General features: G+C 62.4%; 2 protein-coding genes across 11 annotated transcripts in view; both read left to right on the forward strand.

The window, feature by feature from the left end:
- The window catches only part of ZFP41 (ZFP41 zinc finger protein), a 20,614-nt gene extending 16,560 nt beyond the window's left edge, over positions 1 to 4,054 (forward strand). For all 7 annotated transcript variants that reach the window (XR_010113051.1, XR_010113046.1, XR_010113045.1 and 4 more), the window contains one exon: positions 3,504 to 4,054. The gene's annotated coding sequence lies outside the window, so the exon portion shown is untranslated. The remainder of the gene's footprint in view (positions 1 to 3,503) is intronic.
- The window catches only part of GLI4 (GLI family zinc finger 4), a 25,470-nt gene extending 11,086 nt beyond the window's left edge, over positions 1 to 14,384 (forward strand). The window contains exons 1-4 of one of the 4 annotated variants that reach the window (XM_034966774.1): positions 4,889 to 5,024; positions 6,896 to 7,056; positions 12,159 to 12,257; positions 13,352 to 14,384. In XM_034966774.1, coding sequence (XP_034822665.1) covers positions 6,933 to 7,056; positions 12,159 to 12,257; positions 13,352 to 14,259 — 1,131 coding nt within the window. In that variant the 5' untranslated portion in view covers positions 4,889 to 5,024; positions 6,896 to 6,932 and the 3' untranslated portion in view covers positions 14,260 to 14,384. Of the gene's footprint in view, positions 1 to 4,888; positions 7,057 to 12,158; positions 12,258 to 13,351 lie in introns of those variants that run through there. The other 3 variants (XM_024929860.4, XM_034966776.3, XM_063606959.1) reach the window with 3 other exon arrangements.

Here is a 14,384-nt window from a genome sequence, read left to right on the forward strand (position 1 = left end):
GAGCATTACTCTGATAGACCATCAGTCCTTGGTAAGTGTCCTGTGCATCTGGGATAAGCATCCGTTTGTTTTCAGCTGCGCTTTCTGTGACTTGCTCTGCGTGTGTCCTCGGTCCACGTGGGCCGTTGCGCTGGTTCCCAGCCTGCCCGACACACTCACTGCGACGCCTCCCTTGCCTACTGCTTGCTGGCTTCTGTGTTCTCTGCAGTAAACATTGATTTCTGACTCGAGTGCTGTCTTCATTGAGCTCTCTGCACTCTGGGGATGCAGTCAGCAACCCCACGAAGGCTACCGGCTTCCTCCCAGGGAACAGTGCAGGTGCTGCTTCCCAGGACCACAGGACCCTGGCTGGTCGCTGCCTGTGATGGGTCTCCGCAAGACCACTCCCCATTAGCCAGACTCACAGGAGACTGACACATAAATGAGAAAGTTGTTCACTAACTCACAATGGGAGCAACCCTTTGCAGTGCGGAAATGCCCTCAGCCTTTCTGGCCCCGGATACCTGGGAAGCTAAGGGTTCATTAGGTGGCCTAGTGCCTGCACTCAGGATGCCCCAGAAGAGGCCCCGGGGGTCCTGAACGCCTTCTTCAGGCCCTGTCTTCAGCCCTTCTCCAGGCCCTCTGAGTTCCAAACAGCACTCACTTTTGTCTGGTCCTCTGTTCCCTGGCTCGCACCTCCTTCATCAGGGCAGTTGCTCTCAACCAGGGGTACTTCTGCCCCTGGGGCCCACTCGGCAATGTCCGGGACCGTGTTGGCGGTCACAGCTGGGCGGGGGCACCACCGGAATCTGGTGTGCAGAGGCGGGGGTCCTGCCCAGACGCCAGAGGTGCTGCAGGTGAGAGATACAGATTTAGACCCTGTGACGACAAAGAAAAGGACGGGAAAGGTGGCTCTCAAGGCCCCAGGGAACCGCCCAGAGACGCCTGCGGTTCCAGAAGCTGGAAACGCATGGAGCGGTGCAGGAACAAGCCTCTGCGGTGGCTGGAGATGTCGGGATGGAGACTGGTCATGCCTTCACACACTTAACCAGAACCCTCCCAGCTCTCCCTCCCCCGCAACCAAGCCAGCAAGGCGACACGGTGGCTGGCGCTGGCGAGAGGCAAGTGTGCTCGACTGCCTTTCTCCACTCTTGAGGATAACACCCAGAGTGGCCCCGTCTTTGCCCCACCAGCCCAGGCCTAAAGCTTCCTCATCATCTGCATCCCGGCCTGGGACTTAGGCGGACTTCTGCCAGCTGTGTCACGTGCAGGGGACTGCAGCCACTGACCCCCTCTCCCTTCTGTCCTGCTCTTCTCTACCCCACAGCCCCAGGCAGATCTTCAGTGCATGTCAGCTCTCCTCCCTCCCTCCCTCCCTGCAGACCCCTGTGCCCTGCAGTGCCCTGAGGATGACGTCTGAGCCCCCAGTGGAGGTGTCAAGGCTGTTCGGTCTGTCCCCGTCCCGTTCTGTCCTCCCCTTGCTCACCACACTCCCCTGCCTGGTCTTCCAAACTCGAACCCCAGGCAACTCCTTCAGGCATCAGACCTCTGCCCCTGCGCCCCTCCTGCCTCTCTGTGATGGGCTGGCCCTTCCCTTCTGCTGCCTCCTCTCCCTCCTTCCTGCTCCCACCCCTATCTCTCTCTGATGCTGCCCCTTAGAGAAGCCTTCTTGGACCTTAAGCCTGGCCACTCGTCTAAGCCCCTCATCTCCAGGTGTGGTCTAGGAAGTGTTCTCAGCCTCTCTACTCCAGTGGCTCGGGGGCTCTGACCAGCCCTCCTGCCAGGGAAGCTTTGAAGGTTCCCACAGGGACCCCTAGAGACAAGGGCACTGCCCATCCAGATGGCACCCTCACCCCAACCCCAGCAGCACTGGCTGGAGCAGGCCATGCCTGTGTGGGTATCTGAACAGGCACTGGATTCCCTGATCTCAACAAAAGAAGCCCATGGAGGCCTTTTCTAATCCACAGTCCAAGAGGACAAATCAAGACAACAGGCTGGGGGAGCTGGCTGTGGGCCGACTCCCACGTCTTAGGACCAGGGGCTCTGGGGCTGTTTGGGCTGGAACCCCTCCTCCCAGCGTAACGAACACCAGCTCATTATTTACAGTGAATACCCAACAAAACCCTGCTCGAGGTGAGGATCGGGGACCTGCTGCTCCAACAGACCAGACTGGCTGCTGGCTCTGAGCTCATTAAATCAGCAACCTTTGCACTCCCTCCAAAGCCCTGCCCGTCACCTTCACCCCTTCCTGGTGGGGGAAGGGGATTCTTCCACTCTGATTACACCCGTTCCCATCTCCCTTCACTCCTGTGAGCTGGCCAGGCTGAGGATTTGTCCAAAGGGCCTGGGGAGTGAGACGCTCCACAGCTTCTCATGGGTCAGCTGACATGGACGGTAGCTTCGGTGACTCAGCTTCCCGTGATGCGCTGGATGCACAGGGGGCTGGTGACAACAGCCTCTGTGTGACAGAACAGCCTGTGCGTGTGACAGGACGTCAAGAACTACATACAAAGACACAGCTGCCCCCAAAAATGAGTCCGCACAGCCCGGTGCAATGCAGCTGCAGCCTGTCATCGAGTCAATTGCATTGTCGTCCGCCGCTCTCCTGATGTAGTTCTGTGTTTGTCCATTTTGCACTGCTATAAAGGAATACCTGAGACTGGGTAAGTTGGTGAGCGCCTGTAGTCCCAGCTACTCAGGAGGGTGAGGCAGGAGAATGGCATGAATCCGGGAGGCGGAGCTTGCAGTGAGCCGAGATCGCGCCACTGCACTCCAGCCTGGGCCACAGAGCGAGACTCCGTCTCAAAAAAAAAAGAAAAGAAAAGAAAAAAGAGGAGCTGGGCGCAGTGGCTCACACCTGTAATCCCAGCACTTTGGGAAGCTGAGGTGGGTGGATCACCTGAGGTCAGGAGTTCAAGACCAGCCTGGCCAACATGGCGAAACCCCGTCTCTACTAAAAATACAAAATTAGCCGGGCGTGGTGGCGCATGCCTGTGATCCCAGCTACTTGGGAGGCTGAGGCAGGAGAATCACTTAAACCTGGGAGGCAGAGATTGCAGTGAGCCGAGATCGCACCAATTGCACTCCAGCCTGGGCAACAAGAGCGGCAACTCCATCTCAAAAGTAAATAAAGAACAAAAGGGGTTTGCTTGGCTCACAGTTCAGATCAGCGTTCAGAGGGTGCTGCTGTCCCTGGTCATACTGTACAAGAAGAGGCTTCTGGGGAGGACTCAGGAAGCTTTTACTCACAGCAGAAGGCATAGTGGGAGCCAGGGCATCCATCACTTGGTAAGAGCCAGAGCAAGAGAGGGGCGGAGGCGCCAGGCTCTTTTTAACAGCCAGCTCTCACTCATCACCAAGGAGAGGGCACCAAGCTACCCATGACCCAAATAACCTCCCACCAGGTCCCACCGCCACCATCAGGGGCCACATTTCCATGAGATGTGCAGGGGGCTCACTTCCAAACAGTATCAGATATAGTACTAGTTCTTTTTTTTTTTTTTTTTTTTTTTTTTTTGAGACAGTCTCATTCTGTTGCCCAGGCTGGAGTGAAGGGGCGCGATCTCGGCGCACTGCAACCTCCGCCTCCCGGTTCAAGCGATTCTCCTGCCTCAGCCTCCCAAGTAGCTGGGATTACAGGTGCCCGCCACCGTGTCCAGGTAGCTTTTTTATATTTTTAGTAGAGATGGGGTTTCTCCCTGTTGGTCAGGCTGGTCTCAAACTCCCCACCTCTGATGATCCGCCCACTTCAGTCTCCCAAAGTGCTGGGATTACAGGCATGAGCCACTGCGCCCGGCACTACTTATAACTTTTTAAGAAACTACCAAGCCAATTTCTAGAATGGCAGCACCACTTTGCCTTACCACTGGCGATGTCCCAAGCTGCTCCGCGACCTCAGTGATGCTTGGCACTTGTTAGCAGTTTTTACCTGAGCCACCTGGCAAGTGTGCAGTGGCACCCACCGCGATGCTGGCCGGCCCTTCCCTGACAGCCATCCCTTCCCGAGCCTATTGCCATCCCTGTGCCCTCTTCGGTCAAACGTCTGTTGCGGCTCTTGCCAATTTTCTAACTGGAATGTTTGTTTTCTTGCGGTAGAGTTTAGAGATTTTTACATATTATCAGCCTGGGGGCTCCTCCACCCACACAGCCCTGAGCGTCCACCCTGGCACCTGGCAGCTGTTGCCTGTCTGCAGGCCCCCCCGCCCTCCGCTCCGCGTGCCCCTCCAGCTCAGGGGTCCCCTCGCCTCGGCTCTCTGCACCCCTGCTCAAAACGGTCAAAGAACCCTCCCCGGCCGTTTATTTTTCCCAGAAAGTGACAATTTTCTCTTTTCAGGTCGTAAGCACAGAACTGAGGGAGAAACTGTGGCTGAACAAGAGGAAAATGAGGAAGGAGTCCATGAAGGGGCTTTGGGGAACCTGTAACATCCTCCTCAGGCTCCCGGGGACGCCCCTGGAAAGCAGGCAGAGTCGAGGGCGCTGGGGCCCCCGCGAGGGGAGCGGGAGGTCGCGCGTCTCGCAGCGGTTCCCGGCCGCCGGTGACCATCGCTGCGGACACATCCCGAGGAGGGAACCCAAGAGGGCGGCGGGGTGGACTCGCGAGCTGAACGTGGAAGCAACTCCAGCCGAGGACCCCCGGAGGCCTGGAGTGCACGGAGGGGCCGCGGGCAGCGTGGGGACGGCGCCGTCATCTCCCGAAGCCCGGCCCCGCGCTGGCTCCCCGGGCGGTGCAGGGCCGGCGTCGGGAAGGAGGCTCCGAGGCGCCGGCTTCTGCGCCCCACGCAGCGCCGCTCCCCGCGCCCGGGCGCTTTGCAGGCGCGGGCGGGATCCGGGCCAGCGTGTACGCGAAAGCCACGCGCGGGCGCAGCCCACGAGGGGAGGGGAGGGGAAAGGCCTCCTCTTCGCTCCCGGCCCCGCCCCCACGCGGCCACCGAGGCGTGCGGTCCTCCCGGGGCCCAGAGCGTCCCGGAAGTGCGCGCCGGCCGGGCGGAGTGGGGCGGGGCCGGGCACTTCCGTCCGGCGCGCGGCGGCCTCCTCCCGCTCGGAAGGTGAGTGGGCGCGGGCGGCGGCGGCGGCTCCGGGTGCCTGGGACCAGCCGAGTCCGAGCTCGTGCGCCGTACTCCGCGGTGCAGCCCTGCCCAGCCGGGCCGTGCGGCCCTTGCAGCCGCCGCTCGCCGTGACCTTGGCCTTGGGCCAAGCCCGGGCAGCGGGGTGGGCTCCTGGGGGTCGTGGGGCAGCAGCGGACCGCCCCGCCCAGCGGCCCTGGCGATAGCGGTGTCCGTTCGCAGGGCGCCTTTCCCAGGCACCCAGTGACGGCAGCTGTCGTCATCGCCACTCTGCAGATGGGAAACTGAGGCCCGGAGGTCCCGCCGCTCCGGAGCGAGGAGCCGCCGGACCCCAGCGCCGCACCGCCGGGCGGACGCGCTCTGTGCCGAGCTCCCGGCGATTGGGTCTGCTCCCACGGGGCTGGGAACAGAGGGGCAGAGGATGCTTCCCCCGAGCCGCTGGCAGGAGTGCCCCTCCCCCTTCAGTCTGGAGCTCAGAGTTTGTGCGTCCCTGGGGGTGAAGGGGCGTCCACGCTGTGATGGCCGCCTCTGCTCAGTCCTGGGGGCCAAGCCAGGGTCGGGGTGATCGAGCAGGCCCTTTTACCAGGTGTCCCCAGTAAGTTAACTAAGTAACTTGACATGTGACTTCAGGGTGGAGGACCTGCACCCAGTGGCCACCTACCTGGTGACCTGACCCTTCCCATCATTAGGGGATGGAGGCTGGCCCAGAAGCTGGGCACTGGGGTGGCGGCCGTGTGGGAGCTGCCTCTCCCACTTCCTCGAAGCAGGCACTGTCTGCTGTTCTTAGATCTGAGTATCCGTTTTTTGTCCTCTTTTCCCGTTCCTTTCTTCACTCCCTGCCCCAGATTAGGAGTTCCTACTCTATCACAGTATGAAAGAAAAGTCACTTTTCACATTGGACTCAAGCCGTTTTTGCAAAGTAAACTAAGAAGTGTCTTGGAGCCCTGAGTGAGTCTCCCAGTGCTGCTGCAGGGCTGGACTAGGGGATTCCAGCCTGCAGTCTCTGAGGTCTCTGTAAGGTCTGAGGAAGAGAGTTGCCCTCTGGAAACGTCTCTTCTCTGCTGTTCGGGAAAAACCTTATTAAGATTTCCTCCAAAACACTCATGCGCAGCAGGCATGGTTCGGTTTTCAGCCCTCCCACAGGGCCAGCAGCTGAGGTTTTTCTGGAAGACTCTCTATGCCTTTCTCTGGGGGAGGGGTGATGCCACGGGCTGGAAGGAGATGCCAGAGCCTCTGCTGGGACAGGAGCTTCGCTTCAGCCCCCACAGGCGTCTGCTGTGCCGCCCAGGCCGTGGCTGCTTCCTAAGCGCGCCTTCCAAGGCGTTACTCCTTTGCTGCTGCTGCTGCTGCTGTTGTTGTTTGAGTCTTGCCGTGTCTCCCAGGCTGGAGTGCAAGGGCGCCATCTCGGCTCACTGCAACCTCCACCTCCTGAGTTCAAGCTGTTCTCCTGCCTCAGCTTCCCAAGTAGCTGGGATTACAGGTGCCCGCCACTGCGCCCAGCTAATTTTTATATTTTTAGTAGAGATGGGGTTTCACCATATTAGCCAGGCTGGTCTCAAACTCCTGACCTCATGATCTACCAGCCTCGGCCTCACAAAGTGCTGGGATTACAGGCAAGAGCCACCGCACCCAGCCACTCAAAGTGTTATTCCTTACTGAATAAATGTGCCAGGTCCCCCAACTGCCTCACCCCAGGCCTATGTGTCTCTGTGGGTTCATCCTCCATCCTTGCTCCTCCTGGAGTGGATAAACCTCCATCTCCCCTTGGAGAGCTGGCATGTTGCCTCCTCCTGCACCATCCCCCCCACATTCCTCCCAATCCCCTCATCTGCCATGGTTTTCATTTTCCCCAGGTCCCAGGTGTGACACCTTCAGCAGGTCTCAGGGAAGATGGCAGCCCTAGGGGACATTCAGGAGTCCCCTTCTGTCCCGTCCCCTGTCAGTTTCTCATCACCGGGGACACCTGGAACCCAGCACCACGAGCCTCAGCTTCACCTCCATGGGCATCAACATGGTACTCACCCAGCCCGCTGTGCGCCCTCCACCCTGCATCCCCTGCCCTCACGTCCCCTGCCCTGTCTCCTCCTGACCTGCCACCCTGGCTGACTTGAGAGGCGCCTCCAGACACCTGTATGCAGCTCCTTCAGCAGCTGGGGTTCCCACACCCTCAGGCCAGGGGCTGGGCGCGGGTTGGGTTGGGGCAGCGGTGGTTGAGGCTGGGGCCAAGCCTGAGCTCTCGCTCCCTAGGGACGGCTCCCCGCATTGTTTCTTTCCTGAGTTGAGGTATAGGAGGGAAAGTGGCCTCAAAATCTGGATCCAGCGTGACCAGGAGCAAGGCATCGCCCCTCTGAGTGTGTGTTGTCATTCAGGAAGTGGAGCAGCCAGAGTCCTTGCCAAGCCGGTTTGGGTGTGATTCCCCGGGACTCGCAGGGACAGAGCGCCAGCCTCACTCCACCCCTGATGTTGTGGCCTCATGGTCACATGGCAGGCTCTGGGAGTTGAGGTGTGGGGGAGTCCCAGCCCCATAGTGCCCCTGGCTCTACTCCCTCTCAGAGGTCAGGGATCCTGAGGCTACATCTCTGCTGGGTGTTCCACAGGAGGCCTGGCCTCGGCCCTCGTGGCCCAACCCAGCACATGAGCTGCTGACAGCAGGGGCAAGGCCCCATATAGGTCAAGCCTGGAGAGCCCGTGCCTGGCCCAGGAATGGGGGCAACCTGGCACAGGGTTCTCCCTCTTGGGGAGTCAGAGTCCTGGTGGCTGAAGGGACCACTGAGGCTTGTGGAGAGCAGCTGCGCTGCATGGGGCCCTCAGGTGGGCACTCAGATGGGGACAGAGAGTCCGGGGGGCTCCCCCAAGGAGCCAGGACCAGGGTGAGTTAGAGGAGCAGGGAGCCAGGCGGCTTGGCATCCACTCCCCTGCAGCCCTGCCGTCTCCGCTGCTGTGTCCCGAGCAACTCCCCAGGGACTGCGAGGAGGCTGGGAAGGGGCGCCCGTGGGCTGCCTGGGCTGCCTGTCCTGGTGGGCCTGGCCAGGGGCTACCTGGAAGGATCCCAAGGTCCTGCAGCACACACTGTGGCTGGGCCTCCAGCCCATGCCCCTGAGGGCCGTGCTCCTCACCCCTTAGTCAGAATCTCAGGGCCCACCCTTGCCCTCTCATGTCATCTGTACAATGGCTGAGAGGAGTTCTCCTGTCCCGTTACCAGTGGGGACACAGAAGCCCAGAGACAAGGCCAGGAGGTCAGCAGACTCAGGGCACGCCCTGGCACCCCCCCAGGCCTGGTGAGGTGTGACTTCTCTAGAGGGACAGTTTCTGAGGGAGGGCACAGCCCAGCAGATCATCTTGGCACAGTACAGGACACACACTGAGGTGGCTGCAGGCCGGTTTCTGCAGGATAAGAAACTGATGCCCAGGTGGAGGGTGGGCTGGGGAGCATGGAGGGGCCTGGGGCCAGGCCCCCTGAGCCTGCAGGGTTGCGCTACCCCCAGCCCTGTCTCCACCAGCTGTGGGCAGCCAGGCCCAGAAAGCCAGGCATGAGTCCCCAGCCCCACAGGCCTGGAAGCCTCCTGGGCACTGGAGCCATGTCCGAGTGCCCTGAAACCCCCAGGGGTTTTGCCCCGTGGGAGGGAGTGGGGGCTGTACCAGCAGCTTCTGCCGTCTCCTTGCTGTGCTAGAAACAACATCCAGGGAGGACAGATGAGCTGGGCCCTGAGAACAGCAGGTGTGGCTGCTTCCCCCCAGCAAGAGACTGTGGCAGGAGGAGATTGTGGCTGAGGCACAGCGGGGCCTGGGAAGGCTGTCAGGTAGCCAGAGCCAGATAAGGGGGTGGCCTTCATCCGCTCTTCATGCTGATAGGCCTGGTGTAGAGAGAACGGGGCCAGGCCGCAGCAATGGGCGGCTACTGTTCCAGCTTCCTCTGCTCCTTGGGAATGCCCCGGGGCCACAGATTCCTAAGCAGGGGAGACCTCGCTGTTTCTGGAACTTGCCCAGGGCCATCCTGCCAATTAGGGATCAAGACAGGACTTGGAGCCGCAGCCTCCCAACTCCCAGAAAGAAGTTTGCAGTGGGCCAGACCGAGGTTCCTGGGGCCCACCCCAGGCACATGTGGTCACCTCAGGAGCCTCTGGTGGGTGCGTTGCTGGGCACCAGGCTGTGAGGTATCAGGGAGCAGAGGAGGTCCCAAGTAGGAGCCGTTTATCAGTGGGGAGGGTCGTGAGGGGCATGGGGAGCGGCCGGGTAAGGTTCTCTGCGGTGGTCCCTGCAGACATGAAGCTGGGGTCCCACAGCAAAGGACTTGGGGCCGTGGCCTAGCCCAAGCCTTGCAGAGCAGGGAGACCAGGCGGTGGGAACAGGCCACAGTTCCTCATCTCCCAGGACCTCTGTGGTCCCCACGGAGACGCAGATCAGGAGCTGGGCTGGGCTTGGGGGACTCAGGGTCCCCACACAGCTTCTCAGGGATTGTGTTGTGCCCCAAGGCCACGCCCACCAGAGCCAGCACTGCCTGGGCCGGTTCTGGAAGGTTTACCCAGGGGTCCTCCGAGTGGAGGGGCAGTCTGGGCAGGAGGAAGTGAGGGAGGGGAGGCCTGGGACCCTTGGGGGCTTGCAGCCCTGTGGGGGTTACTGAGTGCCCAGGCTGTTAGGGAGGACCCCATGGGCAGGGCAGGGCCACCCCGCGACAGGCACAGCATCTTTGCACATGGAGCGCCTGGCCTTGGCACCTGAGATCTGGACTCTAGGTTCCCACAGGCCACCCCCCAGCGCCTAGCTTGCTCCCCTAAGTCACGCTGGTCCGGGCCCGGGCACACAGCACTTGCTGCGCCATTTAATACACAAAGGCCCTTCCAGCCAGGAAAGCACCCACCTCCCGCCTGTCCCCAGCCGTGCACAGCCACCTCGCCTCCACCTGGAAGGCCAGCCCCAGCAGGTGGGCAGCCCTGGTGTTTCTCCAGTTCGGGCCACACTGTCCCTGTGTCACAGCACAGTGGGAGGGCACTGGCCAAGTGAGGGGTGGTGAAACTGAGGCAGGGGTACTTCTGCACAGAGCCAGCAGGGTGGGGAGCAGGGTCTGGGTGTGCACCCTGTGGAGACCTGGCACAGCCTGGGCACAGCCAGCAGGTGGCAGGTGACTGAGCTCTGCAGAAATGGCCCGAATGTGGGCAGGTGTCAGGATCCAGGGTTAGGCAGTGGAATGACAGTGACCCATGCGGCCCACACCTGACCCTAGGCCACCCCCATCCTCCCCTAGAGAAGGTCCTAGGAAGTGCTTTGCTGCCTGCACAGGGCAGTTCCCAGGGAGCTGGGGGCCATCCTGAGTCGGCTTGTTCCGCAGCAGGGTGGAGACGGTGCACACCACCTGGCGTTGCTTGACTCTGAGGGTGTCTCCGGGCACCCCTACAGCTGGCAGCGGCTTTGGCGTGCTTCCTATCTTGGTAATGTCACTGGCCCTCTTAAAGTGACAGCCCGGGGAACATCCTGCCTGTCAGTGCCAGGGCATGGCCCCAGGAACAAAGCTGGAATCGGGGTCACTTTCTTTCTCAAAGTGCTGCCAGGTCCCCTCCAGTGGTGTCCCAGCGCAGGGCAAAGGTGGCAAGGCTGTCTCAGGTGATGTCCTCACCGCCCCCTCTGTAGGAGCACGGCGCTGGAGCCTGCCCTGCATTTGGCCATCTGTGGAACAAGCCAGCTCCCCTGGCTGCCAGGGGATGGTGACATGGTGCCCCCAGGCCTGTCTCCACAATGGGGAGGGTATCCGAAAGACCCAAAGATGGATTGGGACCCCCCACATCCTGCTTTGGGGCAGCCGAGCAGTTCTGGACCCTCGGCTCTCGAGGAAGGGACGTCGCACAGCCGCCCCCACCTGCTGAACTTCCCAGCCCTTCATGTCGGGCCTCCCCTCACTCCTCAGCCTGGATTCGGAAGGTCTCCCAGGGGCCGACCTGAGGGCGGGAGGGCGTGTCGGGTGAGTGAGTGGCTGGCTGGACTGGGGAGGTCCGCCCTCCATGGTGGGGCAAGCTGGTCACCCCACCGCAGCTGGGGCAGGCCTGCCTGAGGCTGGAAAGCCCCATGAAAAGCTCACAGCCAGGCACTGTTATGAACAGGGTGTCACAGCCAGGCACTGTGTTATGAACAGGGCGTGGACAGGAGCCTCTGCCCACCCCAGCCCTGCGTCTTTCTGTGCCCATCTCTGCATTGTCATTGCTGGGGACACCCAGATTCGGCCTCACGGGGCTAAGAGACACACCCGTCCTTGAGTACAGCCCCCAGCCACCCTCTCTGCTGTGGGCAGAGGGCAGGTGAGGCACCAGGGTGGCACAGCACTGAGGAGACAGGTGAGATCCCCAAAGGGGCCTGGTGCCCCTGCTGGCATGAGGAGAGCTGACCACTGGCTTCGGGCAGCGGAGCCCACGCCCCTCCCTTTTGAGTCTGTGCTCCTTGAGCATTAAGGCCATCCCCCCACCCTGCCCCCACCAAGTCTTGGATGGGAGGGGGGTCTTGGTCCTGGGTGCCCAAGCCTGGTGTGCCCAGGGGTGAGGGGCTCATAGATGGGCCCAGCCCATTCCTCAGGCTCTGCCTGAGGAAGCCAGGGGCCAGTGCGCTGGGCCTGCTGGAAGCAGCTGCCTCTGCTGTTTCTGGGCGCTCGTCAAGGACAGCAGAGAGCCCCGGAGGGACAGAAAGGTCTGGGGCCAAGGGAGGAAGGCTTTGTGAGGTACGGGTGTGGGAGCCCGCAGGGCCAGCACTTTGAGAGGCCGGGTCCAGAGCAGCACTGCAGGATGCTGGGGCAGGGAGGAGGGCGGGCCACAGCCCACCAAGGTGACAAAGCCGCCTTCAACGGCAGGAGGGCTGCTTCAAAGCTACCCCAGGTTTTGGCTCTGCTTACTGGGCTGAAGGGGAATGAGCTCCCAATGCTGGCCCCTGGAGGAGGAGGCTCTTGAACCGAGCTGGGAAGGAAGGTAAAGGGCATTCGTGGCTAGAGAAGCCCAAGCAGTGGGCCTGCTGTTGGGATTGGGAGGGCCAGGAGGTGTCCTGTGTCAGGGCCACAGCCCGGGAGCACGTGGCGGTCAGAGAGGAGCGGAGGCAGTGGTCCAGAGGGTGGAGGTGAGCCCCAGCCTCCCTGACCCCCAGGCTCCCCTGGCTCCAGCCCTAAGGTGCTCTCCCAGCCGTCCGACCTGGATCTCCAAGACGTAGAGGAAGTGGAGATCGGCAGAGACACCTTCTGGCCCGGTGAGTGAGTAGAATCGGGTTACTGGGGGACCAGAGCTCTGCGCGTGCCAGGCTCCTCACAATGCCCACCTCTGTGGCACCCCCAATGCTGGCACCACCCCCTTCCTGGGGCCCCTTTTCTTCCCTGGCACCAGCTCACCTCTGCCCCATGGCCCCTCCCCCACTCTAATGCCAGTCCAGTTACTGATGCTTCCCGAGGCGGTGACTGCAGCCCACAGCCACCTGCGCCAGTGGCCCCACGTGGACTCCTGCCGGCCCCAGCTGGACACAGTGAATCAGGAACTCCTCCCTCCCCTCCACCTGCCTTGGGCTGGGGCTTCTGGCTCAGGGCACCACTGTCCCCCCAGATCCACGAGTTATCCTGTGTCCTCTCCTCCTCCTGCATCCCCTAGATGGCCTCCCCTCAGCCTGGCTGGAGCTGTGTCCAGGTCCCCTGCACCTCCCCCTTGAGAAGCTCCCAGGGTTCCCTCTGGGCGATGTTAGTGATATGGCTGGATTTAACAGTGCTGAGCCCTCGCCCACATCTGGGCGGCCCTGGGGTGGGGAGCAGGTGTCTGAGGTCAGGTCCCTGGAAAGAGACCCTGGGCCAGAGATTTGCGTGGGAAGCTCCTGGGGTGGGCATGGGAGCTGGGCGGCAGCGCACTTGCCACCGAGGCCTGGGGCAGCCCCATGAGGAGCTGTGCCCATACGGACCACATCCTCGGCAAGGGCTTTGAGGCGCCCTCTGGAGCTCTGGCGTCCCCCAGGTTCCGGGTCCTCACCAACACTTAGTGCTTCCTCCTGGCTAAGGGTGACCCCACGGTCTGTCTTGCCACTGTGGCTCCGTGCACCGGCACGGCCGCCGTGGTGACTGTGGATGGTCCCAGCAGCTCTGGGTCACCCTGCAACGCCCCCCACCCCAGTGTCTATGTCAGCTCTCCCGGGCACGGCACTCCGAGCCCCTGTCCGCTTGTCTCCCATCCACTGGGTGCCTGGCCCCTCCTTGTCCCCTCTAAGCCCCCCTATCCAGCTCTGCTCTCACTCCCCGTCCCCGTCCCTCCGTGCCACGGTGGGGGCATGCGGGTACTATCCGCCTCTGCCGTTTCTCATTTCAGACTCCGAGCCCAAGCCGGAGCAGGCTCCACGCTCTCCTGGCTCTCAGGCCCCTGACGAGGGGGCGGGCGGGGCGCTGCGCAGCCTCCTGAGGAGCCTTCCCCGCAGGGCCCGGTGCAGCGCCGGCTTCGGGCCTGAATCCAGCGCGGAGCGGCCGGCGGGCCAGCCGCCTGGGGCCGTCCCTTGCGCCCAGCCGCGGGGCGCCTGGCGCGTGACGCTCGTGCAGCAAGCAGCGGCCGGGCCCGAGGGTGCGCCCGAGCGGGCTGCCGAGCTGGGAGTCAACTTCGGTCGGAGCCGGCAGGGCAGCGCGCGGGGGGCCAAGCCGCACAGGTGCGAGGCCTGCGGCAAGAGTTTCAAGTATAACTCGCTGCTCCTGAAGCACCAGCGCATCCACACGGGCGAGAAGCCCTACGCCTGCCACGAGTGCGGCAAGCGCTTCCGCGGCTGGTCGGGCTTCATCCAGCACCACCGCATCCACACGGGCGAGAAGCCCTACGAGTGCGGCCAGTGCGGCCGCGCCTTCAGCCACAGCTCGCACTTCACGCAGCACCTGCGCATCCACAACGGCGAGAAGCCCTACAAGTGCGGCGAGTGCGGCCAGGCCTTCAGCCAGAGCTCCAACCTGGTGCGCCACCAGCGGCTGCACACGGGTGAGAAGCCCTACGCCTGCAGCCAGTGCGGCAAGGCCTTCATCTGGAGCTCCGTGCTCATCGAGCACCAGCGCATCCACACTGGCGAGAAGCCCTACGAGTGCGCCGACTGCGGCAAAGCCTTCCGCGGCCGCTCGCACTTCTTCCGGCACCTGCGGACCCACACGGGCGAGAAGCCCTTCGCGTGTGGCGCCTGCGGCAAGGCCTTCGGCCAGAGCTCCCAGCTCATCCAGCACCAGCGGGTGCACTACCGCGAGTAGCCGGGCGGGGGCTCGGGGCTCGGCCTCCTACCTGCCCCCAACCCGCCCTCCACCCCGTCCCCCACGGTGGGCACTGCCCAGCACCGCATGCCACGTGTCCGGAATAAATTTTTTAGTTGTTGGAA

This window comes from Pan paniscus, chromosome 7, assembly GCF_029289425.2.
Source record: "Pan paniscus chromosome 7, NHGRI_mPanPan1-v2.0_pri, whole genome shotgun sequence".
NCBI lineage: Eukaryota > Metazoa > Chordata > Mammalia > Primates > Hominidae > Pan > Pan paniscus.